The sequence below is a fragment of the Suncus etruscus genome, chromosome 11 (assembly GCF_024139225.1).
Source record: "Suncus etruscus isolate mSunEtr1 chromosome 11, mSunEtr1.pri.cur, whole genome shotgun sequence".
NCBI classification, from domain to species: Eukaryota; Metazoa; Chordata; class Mammalia; order Eulipotyphla; family Soricidae; genus Suncus; species Suncus etruscus.
Genome location: NC_064858.1, coordinates 51,584,047 through 51,599,334, shown reverse-complemented (window position 1 = coordinate 51,599,334; position 15,288 = coordinate 51,584,047). Strand labels below are relative to the sequence as shown.

General features: G+C 35.1%; 1 protein-coding gene across 1 annotated transcript in view; it reads right to left on the bottom strand.

Moving 5' to 3' along the window:
- The window catches only part of NEDD1 (NEDD1 gamma-tubulin ring complex targeting factor), a 52,952-nt gene that overhangs the window by 22,713 nt on the left and 14,951 nt on the right, over nt 1–15,288 (bottom strand). The window contains exons 6-8 of the mRNA XM_049782809.1: nt 3,574–3,803; nt 2,043–2,244; nt 1,502–1,688 (exon numbers count right to left, since the gene is read on the bottom strand). Of these exons, the coding sequence (XP_049638766.1) occupies nt 1,502–1,688; nt 2,043–2,244; nt 3,574–3,803 (619 nt within the window). The remainder of the gene's footprint in view (nt 1–1,501; nt 1,689–2,042; nt 2,245–3,573; nt 3,804–15,288) is intronic.

Below are 15,288 nucleotides of genomic sequence, written 5' to 3'. Positions count from 1 at the left end.
CAACACAACATAAAAATACAATCTGCACACCTATATGCATTGCAGCTCTATTTACAATAGCCAGAATCTGGAAACAACCAGATTCCCAACAACAGATGAATGGCTAAAGAAACTGTGGTGAACTTACACAATGGAATATTATGCAGCCATCAGAAAAAAAATGAAGTCATGAAATTTTCCTATACATGATAGACATGGAAACTATTATTCTGAGTGAAATAGTCAGAGGGAGAGACATAGACACAGAATAGTCTCACTCATCTATGGGATTTTTAAAAAAATGAGACATTATTGTAATAATACACAGAGACAAAGGAGATGAGGGCTGGAAGGATTGGCCCACAATGTAAGATTACCAAAGATTGGTGAATCCAGTTAGAGAAATAACTACACTGACAACTATCAAGAAATTGGTAGTGAGAGAAATAGAATGCCTGTCTTGAATACATGCAGGGAGAGGGGGAGGAGGGAGCTGGGGAGCACTGGTAGTGGAAATGTTGCACTGGTGAAGAGGATATTCTTTTTTATAACTAAAACTCAACTACAAACAAGTTTGTAATCATGGAGCTTAAATAAAGTTTTTTTTTTTTAAAAAGAATTAACAATTTAAAAGGAGAAATTTCCTCTCCCTTTTCTAGGCCCTCCACATATTCCTCCAGAAGGCAGGAAAAGGAATTATTCGTTGAGGATACTGCTCAAGTCTCATTTTCTTCTTACCTGGTTCCCACTGAAAACAAGCACTAGTAATAAATAAGTAATAAATAAGTCCATAATATATAAACAAGGATGCCTTCAAAGTGTCGTGTACTTCTTCAGATTTATTTGACTTAAATGTTTAACATAAACATATTATTGTAATGGTACACAGTGAAGACAGTATGATGCACACCATAATTTGTGTACCATCAAGATGCCTAGAACTTCTACATTATTTCTGATGTTCAGTTACCTTAAATTAAATATTATCTTTGGTGGGAGAGGGTTGGCAGTAAGACTAACAGTGTTTAGGAAAGCTACCCAAACTACTCAGACAGATCTGAGATTCAAACCTCAAATATTCTCAAAGTAAAAATTCTCTCATTGTTTGTTTCTTTCTCTCTCTCCTCCCTCCCTGTCTCTTCACTCCCTCTCTCACTCACTCCTCTTTCCCTCCCTCTCCCTCCCCCCACTCTCTCTCATGTATGACAGGTCAAATAAATGTGGAAATATTTATAAAATGGTGAATCTACTAAATGGTATACTCAAATTCAGGAGTTCTTAAAGTATCTGATATACAAGGTAATATATTTTAGAACTGAAGCTCAGCTATTAAACAAAGTGAAGTAGACATCATTTATAAAAACAAAAACAAAAAACAACCATAATTAAAATCTTTAATTAAGGTAACTATGGAGAACTTTACCTAAACATTTAAGTGAATTTAAATGACAAAGTGCCACTACATACTCTAAAGTAGAATAGGAGAGGGTGGTCTGAAACACTCAAGTTAGGCCCCATTTACCTGCTTTGTCTTGAACAGCAACCACTCCCTTCCCCACAACTGTTGTCATGGACTGAGGTAGAACTGTGGCAACAGAAGGGAGGGCTGTGTCTTTGCTGATTCCAGAATTCTGAAGTCCACCACAGACATTAGAAGTTTGTTTGCTCACAGCTGTGGCTTTATTTGTACCACCTTTACTTAAACTTGACTGAAACATAAAGTAATATTTTAAAAGTCAGTTTCTAATATGACATACTATATCTGAATATTTTATAACACCCCCATTAAAGAATAAATATATTTCCTCTAACAAAGTTTAAGCTTGCTAGTATACATGAAAGTCCCTTCCAAACCAAAAGCAATTCTTTCAAAGTATATTTGAAATGAAAACTAAAGGATGAAACAAAATTTCAAAAACAATTAGAATGAAGTGAAATTACTCTGCTTTCTTTACAGAAAAATGATTCTGATGCAAAGCTAGCCACACCAGATAAGATGTCTGTATATGAACTAATTTATTTTGTAAAATCAAGAATGCCATAGAAGTTAGAAAATGTCTTACCTTAGAGAGAGCAGTAGAGTACTGAAATGCTATACACTGCACAGATGTCTTGTGAGCACTGATGGTTTTGACTGGTGATTTCAATATTCTTAAATCATACTGATATATCTTCCCCCGGGAAGATCCAATAGCCAATGTAGCTCCATCTGGCATGAAGGCTACCGCTGTCAGCGGAGAGTCAGCCACCAGTGTTTTCACTAGTCTTTGGGAAGAACAGGGTATCGGTCAATGTGTGAACACACAAAGGTGTATATACTACCAAAATTAGAATTGGACAATTAACATACATATCCCAAATATCTGTTGGAAGCAGAAATCTAGAATTAGATTGAGAGAGACTTAAGATAATGGTATGTGAAGAAACTGAACACTTCATCCAATACTCATTTCTAGGTCATTTTTCTAAGTCATCATTACTTTGAGAGTGAACCTAACAGAATTTCTGTGTAGCACTCTGAAAAACGGGGCTCTGTTCTAAGGGCTTAGGAGGCATGCAGGGCTGGTCCCCTTTACATTCACTGACTTACCGAGGCCTCAAGACTGTGACCTTTCACAGTGGAACAGCTGCTATGAAATTCTGAGCTGTGCATCTCCCAACCAAAGAGCTAACAGAATCCATGTGGTCTGAGTCTCAGGAAGCAAATAGAAATACAGATACTAATGTACTAAAACTAAATTCTTGGCTGAAGTGGCTGGTATGTGAGGAAAGGCTTAGTGATACTAGTTCTCAGTCCACAATTTTAACAGAAAAAAGAACAAAGGAGTAAAATAGGTCAAAATAAACTTCAACAAAAAATGATTACAGGGCCTTCCTAAAAATAACAGCATTGTTTTCTTCCAACATAACCTTGACACATTGTTTGGTGTCTTGAACATACCTGTAGCACTATGGTGGTTATTTATTTTTTCATTTCTCTTTATAAAGCTTAACCAGCTCACTTATAAGAGTAAGGAAGACAAAAAAAAGGCCCAAGGGACTAAGAGGCTTCCAAGATATGTGATCCTTAGAAGTGTTTCTTAAAGGGGACAATTTTATCTCCAGACCATCTGAACTTTCCATTGTCACAACCAGGAGGCGAGTATTACTAGATCAGTAGACAGAAGGCCCAGAAACTTGTGAACAAACCCACCACCCCAATCTTCACAATTCAGAACTACTCCAAAACGATGGTTTTCAAGCATTCATTGGACTGGTGATAAGTCATAGAAATTTCCCACCATCCACAAAAAAAAAAAAAAAAAAAAAATCGTCCTTTACCAAAAGAGAAACCTCAATCACAAAAGTGGCAATAACTTTCTCATGGACAAGGAAAAAAATTCTCTAGACTAGGAATTGAAAACCACTGCTCTTAGGAATACATACACTTTCCCAATTTTTCTCCATGAGGAGAGAAATTTCTATCTGATTAGATATCAAATACATAAACTTTAGGTCCCCTAAACATTAATCAGAGGCCTATACAAATTATAAATGTCTGCTAATGAAATAATGACTAGCTTCTAAATTAAAACATGAACATGTCACACTTACTTCTTACTTGAAGTATCATAGAGAATGATCCTTTTATCCAAGCCAATAGTTACAAACAGCAACTCATTGACAGGAGAGAAACAGATGCCTGATGCTGGAGCTTTATGTGCAGTATCAAAATTATGGTAGGGACTCTGACTATTTGTGTCCCAGAGAGTTACTATTCCATTATCAGAAACGCTGCCCAAGAGTGACTTCTTAAATGTGGAGTACTTTAAGTGCCGAACAGACTACAAAAGGAACACAGTTCAGTTATTTTAAGTTTCCATAATTATAAGAATTCATAAAAACATTTTTATCTGAGTTATATAAATAGTCAACTAAAACTATCAAGTGAGATTTCTAGTTTTCCCACTTTAGGAATGAAAAGTTTTTGTCAGGACAATTATAAGTACCAATTAATTAAAACAAATTTCTGACATGCTTTGATTACAGCTCCCTCAGTTACCCCCTTTATGGAGAAATAGAAAAGATTAATTATAGCATTATAACAGAGTTAGAGCAATAAAAAGAAGTACTAATTATAGTCACACAAACAAATCAGTATAAGTGAGGGGTAATAAATACACCATTTTACATTTCTGATTTCCATATTTACTTAAATTATTTTGATATGCTTGCTTGAATCTGATCGTCTTATGTACTGGCAATTAATACTTGAGGCACCATTAAAAATTAAACACAAAGAAGGAATTGATGACACTTAGACTGGGGGGTGTACTGTTGCCTTTATTTAAAAAGCTTCAGTCTAAGGGCCATGCTCTTTCTCCAAACATCTGTCTCTAGCGATAGTGGAGATATTCTTGTCCTGTTGGACAAGAATAAATGAAGATCCAATTTTTGAGTAGATGGGTCCAGAATTAAAACTGGCTGAATATGATCCCATTTATTAAAACAGCTTTTTAAAGTCATATTAACTATTAACATTTACTGTAATGAAAATGAAGCAGCTTATATTTAAGCTCATTTTTCCCTGCAAGGGACTATCAAAAATCAAGAGAAATTAAAATTAAGCATAATATATAAGGGGAAACTGAATAGAAAAACACTTCAAACATTTAAGTTATACTTCTCACTTAAGCAATGAATCTGGATCTATAAGCATCTATCAGCTTTCCATTCAGGTCCCAGGTAAAACTGGCCAAAGAACTAAAGTCAAATCTGAGGGGTCTTTAAATGTTCTTACTTTAAGTCAATTTTTCATACTCCAAAAAGATTACAACCACTAGTTTTTAGCTATTCATATTCAACTTTTGTGTTCAAATTTATATATGTTAGCTACTGACAGCAAGAATATTTAGGATGATCATAAAATAATCTAAGAAAACAAAATGAAAACAAAACAAAGGAAAACAAAAGGAAGATAGTTGCTATAGGCAATGAAGTTAACTAATGACCTATGTCATTCTCCTTTTTGTTAAAAAGCATATTAATTAGAATACATCCTGTAATCTGTACTAAAAAATGTACAGAAGATAAGTTTCTTAGTTAATTATAATGTTTACAATGTCATATACCAACCTACCAAAACATAAAGCAGAACATTAATTTTTGAAAGATTTTTGTAAAACTTTAAGAGCTTGTTATGGTGCCTTATATGACCTAAATTTAGATTAAATACAAGCAGAAATTAATAATAATCAAACCACACTTACTACTTCTATTTATTTGTGGTGCTTGGATTGAACCTAAAACTTAACACATGCTATGCACATGTCCTTGCAATGAGTTAAAATTTCAGCCCCCAAATTGCTACCCCTACTCTGCTGCTTTCCTACAGCAGAAATTTGTTAAAATATTCTTAATATATGGAACATCCAGGATATGTTTAAACAGAGCCAGAGGGAGCTCAATGGGCTGACCACATGAATCGCATGCAAGAGGCCCAGTTTATATTCTCATCACTGTCTAGTCCTCCCAGTAGCAACTAGAGAAACGCCCAAAACCAAAATCTGTTTGAATATAGCAGGAAATAAGGAGCTTGCTATTAGGTGGGAGTGAGAGTTCCACGGATTAATACTTTTGCCCTGCATGCAGATGACTCCAGCAGATCAAAACCAGGCACTGTATACGATCCCTAGAGTACCACCAGTATGATCCTCTGAGCCTAGGGCCAGGAGTAAGCCCTGAGCACCAACAGATTTGGCTCCAAAACAAAAACAAAAGGAGCTTGCTACTAGGTATAATAAAACTGTAAATATCCGAATGCAGTAATTTAAAATAATTTTTAATTAAATCAAGTAATTCACTCAATATTCCTAAAATACAATACATAGATGCATGAGCATGTCCATTTACCTAAATGGTCTAATCCTGGGTAGTTAATTCAAGCATTCAAGTGTCCTCTCCTTGCTTTTAAAATTTGCTAATTGATGAGAATTTCTACTTCATTGCTGTTCACACTTCAAAGATTCTTGGCTGAAAAATACCAACCAATCAACCAAGTGATCATCTATGTTCTTTGTTTGATGCACTTCCTATGAATTTACTTATTTTCTAAAGTATTACCTCCTCACTAGTTATACAGAGTGCAGAGATATTTTCTACCTTAGAGAAAAACTGTCAACAGAAAACTTAATAGCACTGATTAGCATTTTTATACCATCACTGTGGCTTTGGGTTTATTTTTTTATTTGTAGATATAATATTTTTAAGCACTGTAGTTACAAAATGGTTCATTGTTGTTTTTCAGTCATTTAATGTTATAATGTACACCATCTTTCACCTATTCCTGCTATCAACCTATCAATACTATCAATGTCTCTCATTTCTCTCCCAACTCCCATCCACTCACCTAGCCCTCATCTCTAGGGCATGTACTTTGCTTCTCTCTCTCCTCTCTCATTTTTGATATTTCTCTGTCTCTTTGTCTGTCTCTCCTCTTTCTTTTTTGACACTGTGGCTTGCACTATTGTTAATGGAGGGATGCCTTGCATGTCACTTTTTTTGAGCACAGAGTTCTTGTTCAGACCCTTCTCTACTCTAACTGCACTCACAGCTCTCTGTTACAAGCTGCCTGCCTACCCTGGGCTGGACCTCCTGACCTTTATCTCTATTGTCTCTGGATATTATTATCATACACCTCTTGTTTTATTATATCCCGCAAATGAGATTATTCTATGTCTATCCCTTTCCTTCTGGTTCATTTCACTCAAGATATTAATCTCCATGTCTATTCATGTATAAGCAAATTTCACGACTTCACTTTTCCTAACAGCTACATAGTATTATATTGTGGAGATATACCAATGTTTCTTTAACCACACATCTGTTATTAGGCACTTGGGTTTCTAGATTCTGGCTATTATAAATAATGTTGCACTGCACATAGGAATACACAGGGTATTTTTTGTAACGTGTTGTGTTCCTGGGGTATATCCCTAGGAGTGGTATTGCTGGATCATATAGAAGCTCAATTTCTCAATTTCTTTGAGGAATGTCCATACTGTTTTCCAAAAAGACTCTCATTTGAATGAGAGTCCCTTCTCTTCTCGCATCTATGCCAGCACTGGTTGTCTTTTATTTTGTGATGTGTGCTAGTCTCTGTGGTGTGAGATGATATTTTATTGTTATTTTGAATTGTATCTCCCTGATGATTAGTGATGTGGAGAATTTTTTATGTGGCTTTTGGTCATCTGTATTTCTTCTTTGAGGAAATGTCTGTTCATTTCTTCTCCCCACTTTTCTAATGGAGTTAGTAGACGTGGCTTTGTTTTTAAAACAATGTACAACAAAATATACTTGCTACCAATGTGGCCAATGATTTATAGAAAAGTTAACTTTGTCTTTTCCATTCAGTTTTGTATGCAGGGTGGGGGATAGAACTGTCTGTAGAATCATCCCTGAACCCAGAATTGCATTAAATGTGGCTTATAGTATAGAGGTACCCAACTCTAGTTTGCTGTACATTTTAAGTATATTGGTTTTCACTTTTATTTATTTAGTTTCATTTTGCTTTGTTTTGTTTTGGGGGGACATACCCAGTGACACTCAGAATTTCTGACTCTGCACTCAGAAATTACTCCTGGCAGGCCCAGGGTATGGAATGCTAGGGACAGAACTTAGGTCGGCTATGTGCAAGGACTACCCACTGTGATATCAGTATGGTCCCCTCTATTGTTTTTTATTAAAATACTAATTTGAAACTGGTCTTAATAAAAATAGTAATGGTTTCACCATTGATTAAAGACTTTTTTTCCGAATTTATAGATTTTTTTAAATGTTTTATGTCAAAAAATTTTTTTATTTTAGTTTAGGACCATACCTGTCAGTGCTCAGAGGACCATACATGGTACATACAGAGACAATAAAATGCTTTTAGTTCTTTATTATCTCTTCAGTTTCAGATTTTCTTATTTTTTTTTAGGTAAATTTATCAAATTTTGTGTCAAAGAGATAGTACAGTAATTAGGGCAGTTGCCTTGCACATAGAGAACCTAAGTTCAATTCTTGGTATGTGCGTCTCCTGAATAATATTAGATCTAGCCTCAAAACAAAAAGTTGTTGCCAGTGAATAAGGACTTTGTTCTAATACTTAGAAAATTCTTACTTTTGTAGAAAAGTTGCATTTATACTTCTTCAGACTTACAGCCATATACAAATAGTTGCACAAAACTAGATACTTTGTATATATTTACATATACAATATGTATAATATACTATCATATCTACATATATGTATATACATATGTGTATATGTATGTGTATATATGTAAGTATACATTTCTACATATCTACATATATACTATCATATACTACATATATATCCCTAAATAGTTTCTACTTGTTCCTTCACCTCTACCAGGATTCTCAGAACCTTAAATTTCAAGTGCTGATCAATTGTCACCCAGTTATTTCCTACTTATATTTTCAATGACTTATAATCCAGCCTTCCCTTTACTGCAGCAATAATCTCTAAAATACTAAACATTTGAGTCTACAAGGTTTCCTTGTAGAGAAAGTGACTATACATATATAAGCGGCTCTAAAGACCGAAGAGTAGCTTGCTAGTGTGTCAATTACTTGTGCAAAAGATAAAATTTATGGCATAACCATGACTAAATGCCAGCTTTCCTTCTGAGAATCAGAAATTCTGCTATGTGGGATAGAAGGTTCTTAAGTAAACAGTCACCAATTTAACACTAGAAAATAGCCTGTAAGAAGCTGACAGGCAGAAGATGCTTCATATATTGTTTTATTTGTTTGTTTTGATGGTGGTGAGGATCCTCCCCTCTAAGGGAGAGCTCTTAGCTCATTCCCAATTTCCTAGGGACTTCACCCAACATGCCTCCACCCCTTTGTTGATGTGCTTTGTGTTCTTTTACTGTAATAAGTTATAACTATGAATGCTACACTCTATATTGTTAGTCATCTTAATAAATTAAATCTAGTCGTGGGAAATCCAAGTAAGTATTTAAAAAGATAGGGAATCCAACAGAGAGAGAGAGAAGAGAGAGAAAAGAGAGAGAGAGAGAGAGAGAGAGAGAGAGAGAGAGAGAGAATAGTAATAAACCAGTGATCAAAACTAAAAAGTCACAAAGAGAGTTAGCAACAAAAGTAGAGTATCAGGGAGGGATCGAAGTGATGGCCCGAAGCAGTAGTGTCTGCCTGAAAATAGGAGAAAACTTTGTGACATTGATAAAGGAAACAAACAAACACCGAGGAGCTAGGGAGAAAGCACAGGGTGTTAAGGTACAGGATTTACATGTAGTTCACCCCCTTTCAATTCCTGGCACCACAAGTATGGTGCCAGTGACCTGAATGGTGCCCAGAATCCGGGGGTCTCGAGCCCAGCAGAATGCTCATACTGAACTAACAACATGGTTATGAGGCCTAGCCCCCTTGAAAAATTAATAAATACCCTAAATCCAATCTCTGTTGAGAAGTTCAAGGAAACTAAGCTTGCATGTAGGTCTCATATAAAGTTATAAAATTAGAGAATAAGAAGAAAATATTCCTTGTAAAATGACTAAAGAATAATAAAATACTTCACAACAGCATAAATCAAAATCAGAAATGAGCTACAGTAACTTGGTAAAGAACTAGAAAAGTTTAACCATCTCTTCAAAAATAAAGGCTACTTTAGAAAGAATATATGAATGCACAAACACACAGATTATACCTTAAATGTAAGTTAAAGATGACATAAAGATATGAAAATATTTTAAGGGTCTTGAGGTACTTGCCTCACATACAGCCAATCTGAATTTAATCCCAGCATTCCATATGGTCCCCTCAGTACTACCAGAAATAATTCTGTGCAGAGCCAGGAATAACCCTTGAACTTTGCTGAATGAATGTAGCCCCAAAAGAAAAAAAAAATGTTTTGAATTAAAAAAAAAATTAATTTTTTGGGTGGCCTCTGTGTTAGTACAGTGAATAGGGTTTGTCAAATCCAATCCCCAGAATCCCATATAGTCTCCAGTCTGGCCAGGAGTAATTCCTGAGTGCAGAGCTAGGAGTAATCCATGAGCATTGCTTGGGGAGATGGGGGGGGGGGGGCAAAAAAAAATAAAAAAGAAGAAAGGGTTGGAGTAATAGTACAGCTGGTAGAACACTTGCCTTGATTCTAGAAGTAAAATTTTTGAGCCAGTTCATCTTTTTGACTACGAGAATTCAGATATAAACATAATCTGTGATATATGATGTACCAGTATAGCAAACTAAAGAACAAAAACCATTACTACCCAATCAGCCAAGTTACACATATTAAAAGTTAAACTTATTCCTGATTAAATAATTATCTTATTAAATGTAATGAATAATTATTTATATTTACCAAATCTCAAACACTTATTCTTGGGGGGGTGGGGGTTGCTAGGGATAGAACTCAGGGCTTCACACATGCAAAGCAAGTGCTATACTGAGAAAGCCACATCCCAGGCTGTCTAAATGTCTTATATCTAAAACTTAACTTATGAAAATGAAGTTAGAAGGCTAGAGATTGAATAGCAGATAGGGCATTTGCTTTGTATACCGCAAACTCGGGTTCAATCCCCAACACCACATATGCCCCCCAACAAATCCTGAACACTGACAAGTATGGTCCCAAAATAAAATTGATTTAACATATACTGAAATATGTTATACTTATAAAAAACTCATAGAAAGCTTGTTACGTACTTTAAACATAATTTTTATATCTAAGGGATCAATAAAATTGATCCATTTTTTAAATTTTTTTTCAAAAGTTACTGTTTGAGAAAGGCAACACAGGTTAATTATCCATGAGCCTAAACTGCTGAACTTGCCAGTGACACAATTAGAATTTAAGGAGACTGTCAGCCCTGGCATTCTGCAGGAGCAGAGGTTCTTTTTCCACTGCAGAAAAGACACTGTGATCCACATAAAACTAATAGCTTCAATTCAGCTCAAGACACTTCAAAGTAAGATTCTAAATATATTCAGGCAATCTCATTTCTGATATGAAGTTCATTGTAATGTGTGTTCAGTGAGATGTCATGGTTCTGTCACTTTCACTAAGAAATCAATTTGAAATTTTTAAAAACTTCTTGATTATTCAACAGAAACAAGACAGAACAAGACAGAACAGTTTAATTATTAGATTTCGCCTACCTACTATTTCTTTCAGTAATTCCTCAATTAGCCCCATCTATAGTTAAAGTAATAAACATAAAAATTGGGTTAGGTAAGTAAGCACAACTGAATTGAATTATGTCAAATATTTGACAAGCTTGAAATTTTTGTAAATATTGACTAAAATCAGGAAAAAATATATTTAAAAAATTTAAACAAATTTTAAGAAATCTTAATTGTCCTTCAATTTTATGCATTTGTTCAACAGATGAAAACAACAAGCCATAACTAAAACTAGAAGAAAGCTATTTGATATATAAGTATTTGTTGCAGGGTAAGGAAAAGAAAACAATTTCTTTGCCTTCTCTAAGTTGACCCAAAACACACACACACACACACACACACACACACACACACACAAAATACTGAAGTCAAGTTACAACTGATAAATGGGAATTTAAAGAAAATTTATTCTACCTAAAATGTTCAAACTAACTTCGAAAAGTAAATCACAATATTTCTCATAAATTGTTCAATGAATGATTTTATAAAGGCTCACTCTAAAGTCCACTAATCTATCACAAGCCCTATAAAATTACATTATTATTCTTATTTGAAAAATATAGAAAATTGAGGTTTAAGAGTTACTTAACTTGTCCAAATTCATCCAGGCCTTGCACTGTAAAGATAAACCAAAAGATCCTTTAGAGATGCCAACTACCCCAGAGGAAGTACATGAAAATGGAGATACAGAAGTCTCTGATTATGGGTTATCAGATCTTGCATAAGGACTATGAATATGAAACTTCTTAGCACTCACACTGATGTCAGTGGCAACAGAGATTTGTCAATTCATTTGTAATAGTTCATAATAACTATGAATCAGAAAGACAAAATGAGACTTCTGAATTTAAAAGAAAACACAGAATATTCTATTAAGACCTGGGGGCAAGCAAGATTCTTCAAGAGGTGACAAATAAAAAGAAAAGAAAACTATGCTAAACTTCATTAAATGCAAGGATTTCCATTCATTTTTTAAAGTCACTAAAGAGTGAAAGACCGGAAAAAAGATGTACGTAATGTGTATATAAAAAAATGTATATAAAAAAATGACCCACCTGGAATATATAATAAATTAAAAATTAGAAAAACAAAAACTAGGGGTTAGAGTGGTGGTGCAGCAATAGGGCATTTGCCTTGCACACGGCTGACCTAGGAGGGATCGTTGTTCGATCCCCCAGCATCCCATATGGTCCCCCAAGCCAAGAGCAATTTCTGAGTACATAGCCAGGAGTAACCCCCGAGCGTGACTAGATGTGGCCCAAAAACCGAAAACCAAAAAAGAAACAAACGAAAAAAAAAAAAAAACCACAAACTAATACAGAAATGAAGAAAAGACTGTAGACCCAAATAGTTACTTCACAACAGGTATATGTAAACTAGAGAAATATAAATTAAAACTGTAAAAATAGCATTTAACCACCTACATTGCTAAAATTAATGACAATGCTTATTAGAACCAAAAATCTGATTTAAAAATAAATCTGGAACATCTGGATCACATATAAATTGCTGGCAGAAGTGCTAAATAGCAATCATTTTAGCAATTTCTGATGGAGTAAACCTTTACAAATACCATAAAATCCACTTCATAGTATTTCACACTTATGAAAAATGAAAATGTATAATCACAAAACATTTTCTATAAGAAAGTTCACAGTAGCTTCTTGTAACAGCCAAAGACTAAAACTCATGTTCACTGACAACAAAATAGATAAATAAAACAATCATAATAGAAAACCATATAATAGTAAAACAGTATAAACTACCACTTGGTGGGGACAGAGCAATAGCACTACAGTAGAGCATTAGCCTTGCAGGCACACACCCAGCAAGAATCCAGGTTCAATTCCTGACATCCTATATGATCCTCCAAACTTGCCAAGAGCGATTATATGAGTGCAGAGCTAGGAGTAACCCCGAGCACCACTGAGTGAGACCACAAAACAAAACAAAACAAAACAAAAACATATCACTTGATGAAAGAAAGCAATATATTGAAAACTAACAGAGATCATACATATATAATCCACTTAGTCTTATTTATAAAATACAGAAATGTCTTAATTTTGATTGTTTTATTTTTCTTTTTTCTTTTTTTTTTTTTTTTTGGTTTTTGGGCCACGCCCGGCAGTGCTCAGGGGTTACTCCTGGCTGTCTGCTCAGAAATAGCTTCTGGCAGGCACGGGGGACCATATGGGACACCGGGATTCGAACCAACCACCTTTGGTCCTGGATCGGCTGCTTGCAAGGCAAACGCCGCTGTGCTATCTCTCTGGGCCCGATTGTTTTATTTTTCGTTCAAGAATTCTATAATCCTGTTATTCTACCAATAAAAAACTTAAGTTCCTTAAATGTTATCCAAATAAAAATAAAATCTTTAGCCTGGCATTCAAAACTAAACCATGTTCATACTTATTTTTCCAAACTTTTCTCACATTGGTGCTATATAAATGCACAAACCTGGCTCAGTGGAAAAAACTCAAAAGGGATGCAGCACATGCCCGGCACTATGAGGCCCTGAATTTGTTCCTTGAAGTACCAAATAAGGACATAACTAACATCACATGACTGAGCTGTGCAGTGACTTATCAGGCCCACCAATACTGAAATACCCTTCCTTTCAATCAGCCCTTTTTACCCAAAAAAAGTCATTTCAATTTAAATGATAGACTTTTTGGCAGATTGGATCTAGCACTCCTTTCGTTTAGAAAATATACTGCTCAAGGGCCACAGCTATAGTGCAGCAGTATAGCGTTTGCCTTGAAGGCGGCTGACCCAGGATGAACAGACTGCTATTTGATTCTCCAGCTTCCCATCTGGTCCCCCGATTTCTGAGCGAGTCAGGACTAACCCCTGAGCGTCACTGGGTGTGGCCCCAAAACCAAAAAATATACTGCTCAAAGACCAGCTGAACAAATCAATAAACTAGTATGCAATATTTTTAATCCCACTTAGACAACCTTGCTAGTTTAGAAAAACTTAAAATCTAAAAAGATATACCTTGAGCCATACTTCATACAAACAATTCAATAGATCACTTTCTTAAACACCCTGATACACCAGCACTCCTAGCCACTAAATGCAAAGATTAAAGGGGAAGCTACAAAAGACATATACTGTGGGGATATGGAGAGAAATCCTGGCGAGCAAATCTCCAAGTCCACCCAAATACCTAAACATTATAGATGAGTATCTAAAATCAACACTTAATGGTTTAGTAATGCAAATAAAGGAATTCCTAGCCTGCAAGATTAAGAAATCTAAAGATGAACAATTCAACCAACTCAAAGAAGAACTCTTTCAAAAGATGAGAAAATCCATACAAATGAAACTGTAGGAACTAAAAATAAATAAATAAATAAAAATTAACAAGACATAATAGTAGAACTATGCAGGTGGAAAATTGCATAGACGAACTTGAAGACAAATTACAAGCCAGCAGTGATAAAGAAGTCAAAAAAAGAAAGGAGAGACAAAACCTGGAAGAGAATGTAAGGTACTTAATGAACAAAGACAGGAGAAATAATCTCCAAATTATTGCAATCCCAGAAGGGGAAGAAAATGAAAAGGGGAAGAACAAGTAGTAAGGGAGATAATAGCAGAAAACTTCCCCACCCTTGAGAAAGAGGTTTCTCTATAAATTCAAGAGGCAAAATAGGGCCTAACAACACCAATACTTTAGTAATCCAAATGGCAAAAAAAAAAAAAAAAGAAATTTCAACTCTTTAAAGCAGTAAGGGTGAAAATCCCTCAAGTATAAAAGAAACAACCCGACCTTCCATTTGAAACAATCCAAGCAAGGAAAGAGTGGAATGACATACACAAACTACTGAATAAAAGAAACTTTCAACCCAGGGTCCACTACCCATCGAAACTCTCATTTACATGGAAGGGAAGGAGAGAGGGTTAAAAACATTCTCAGGGAGAAAAAAAACAAAACTCGCAATATTTGTGCTAACCGAACTGACCCTAAATAAACTACTCAAAGAGCAATTACACAAACCAAATCTCCAATTATAACAACAACCCAAAAATAAATGGTATAACAGCTCTTTCTGTTAATAGTTTCCTTAAATGTCAGTGGATTAAACTCTCCCATCAAAAACAGATACAGCT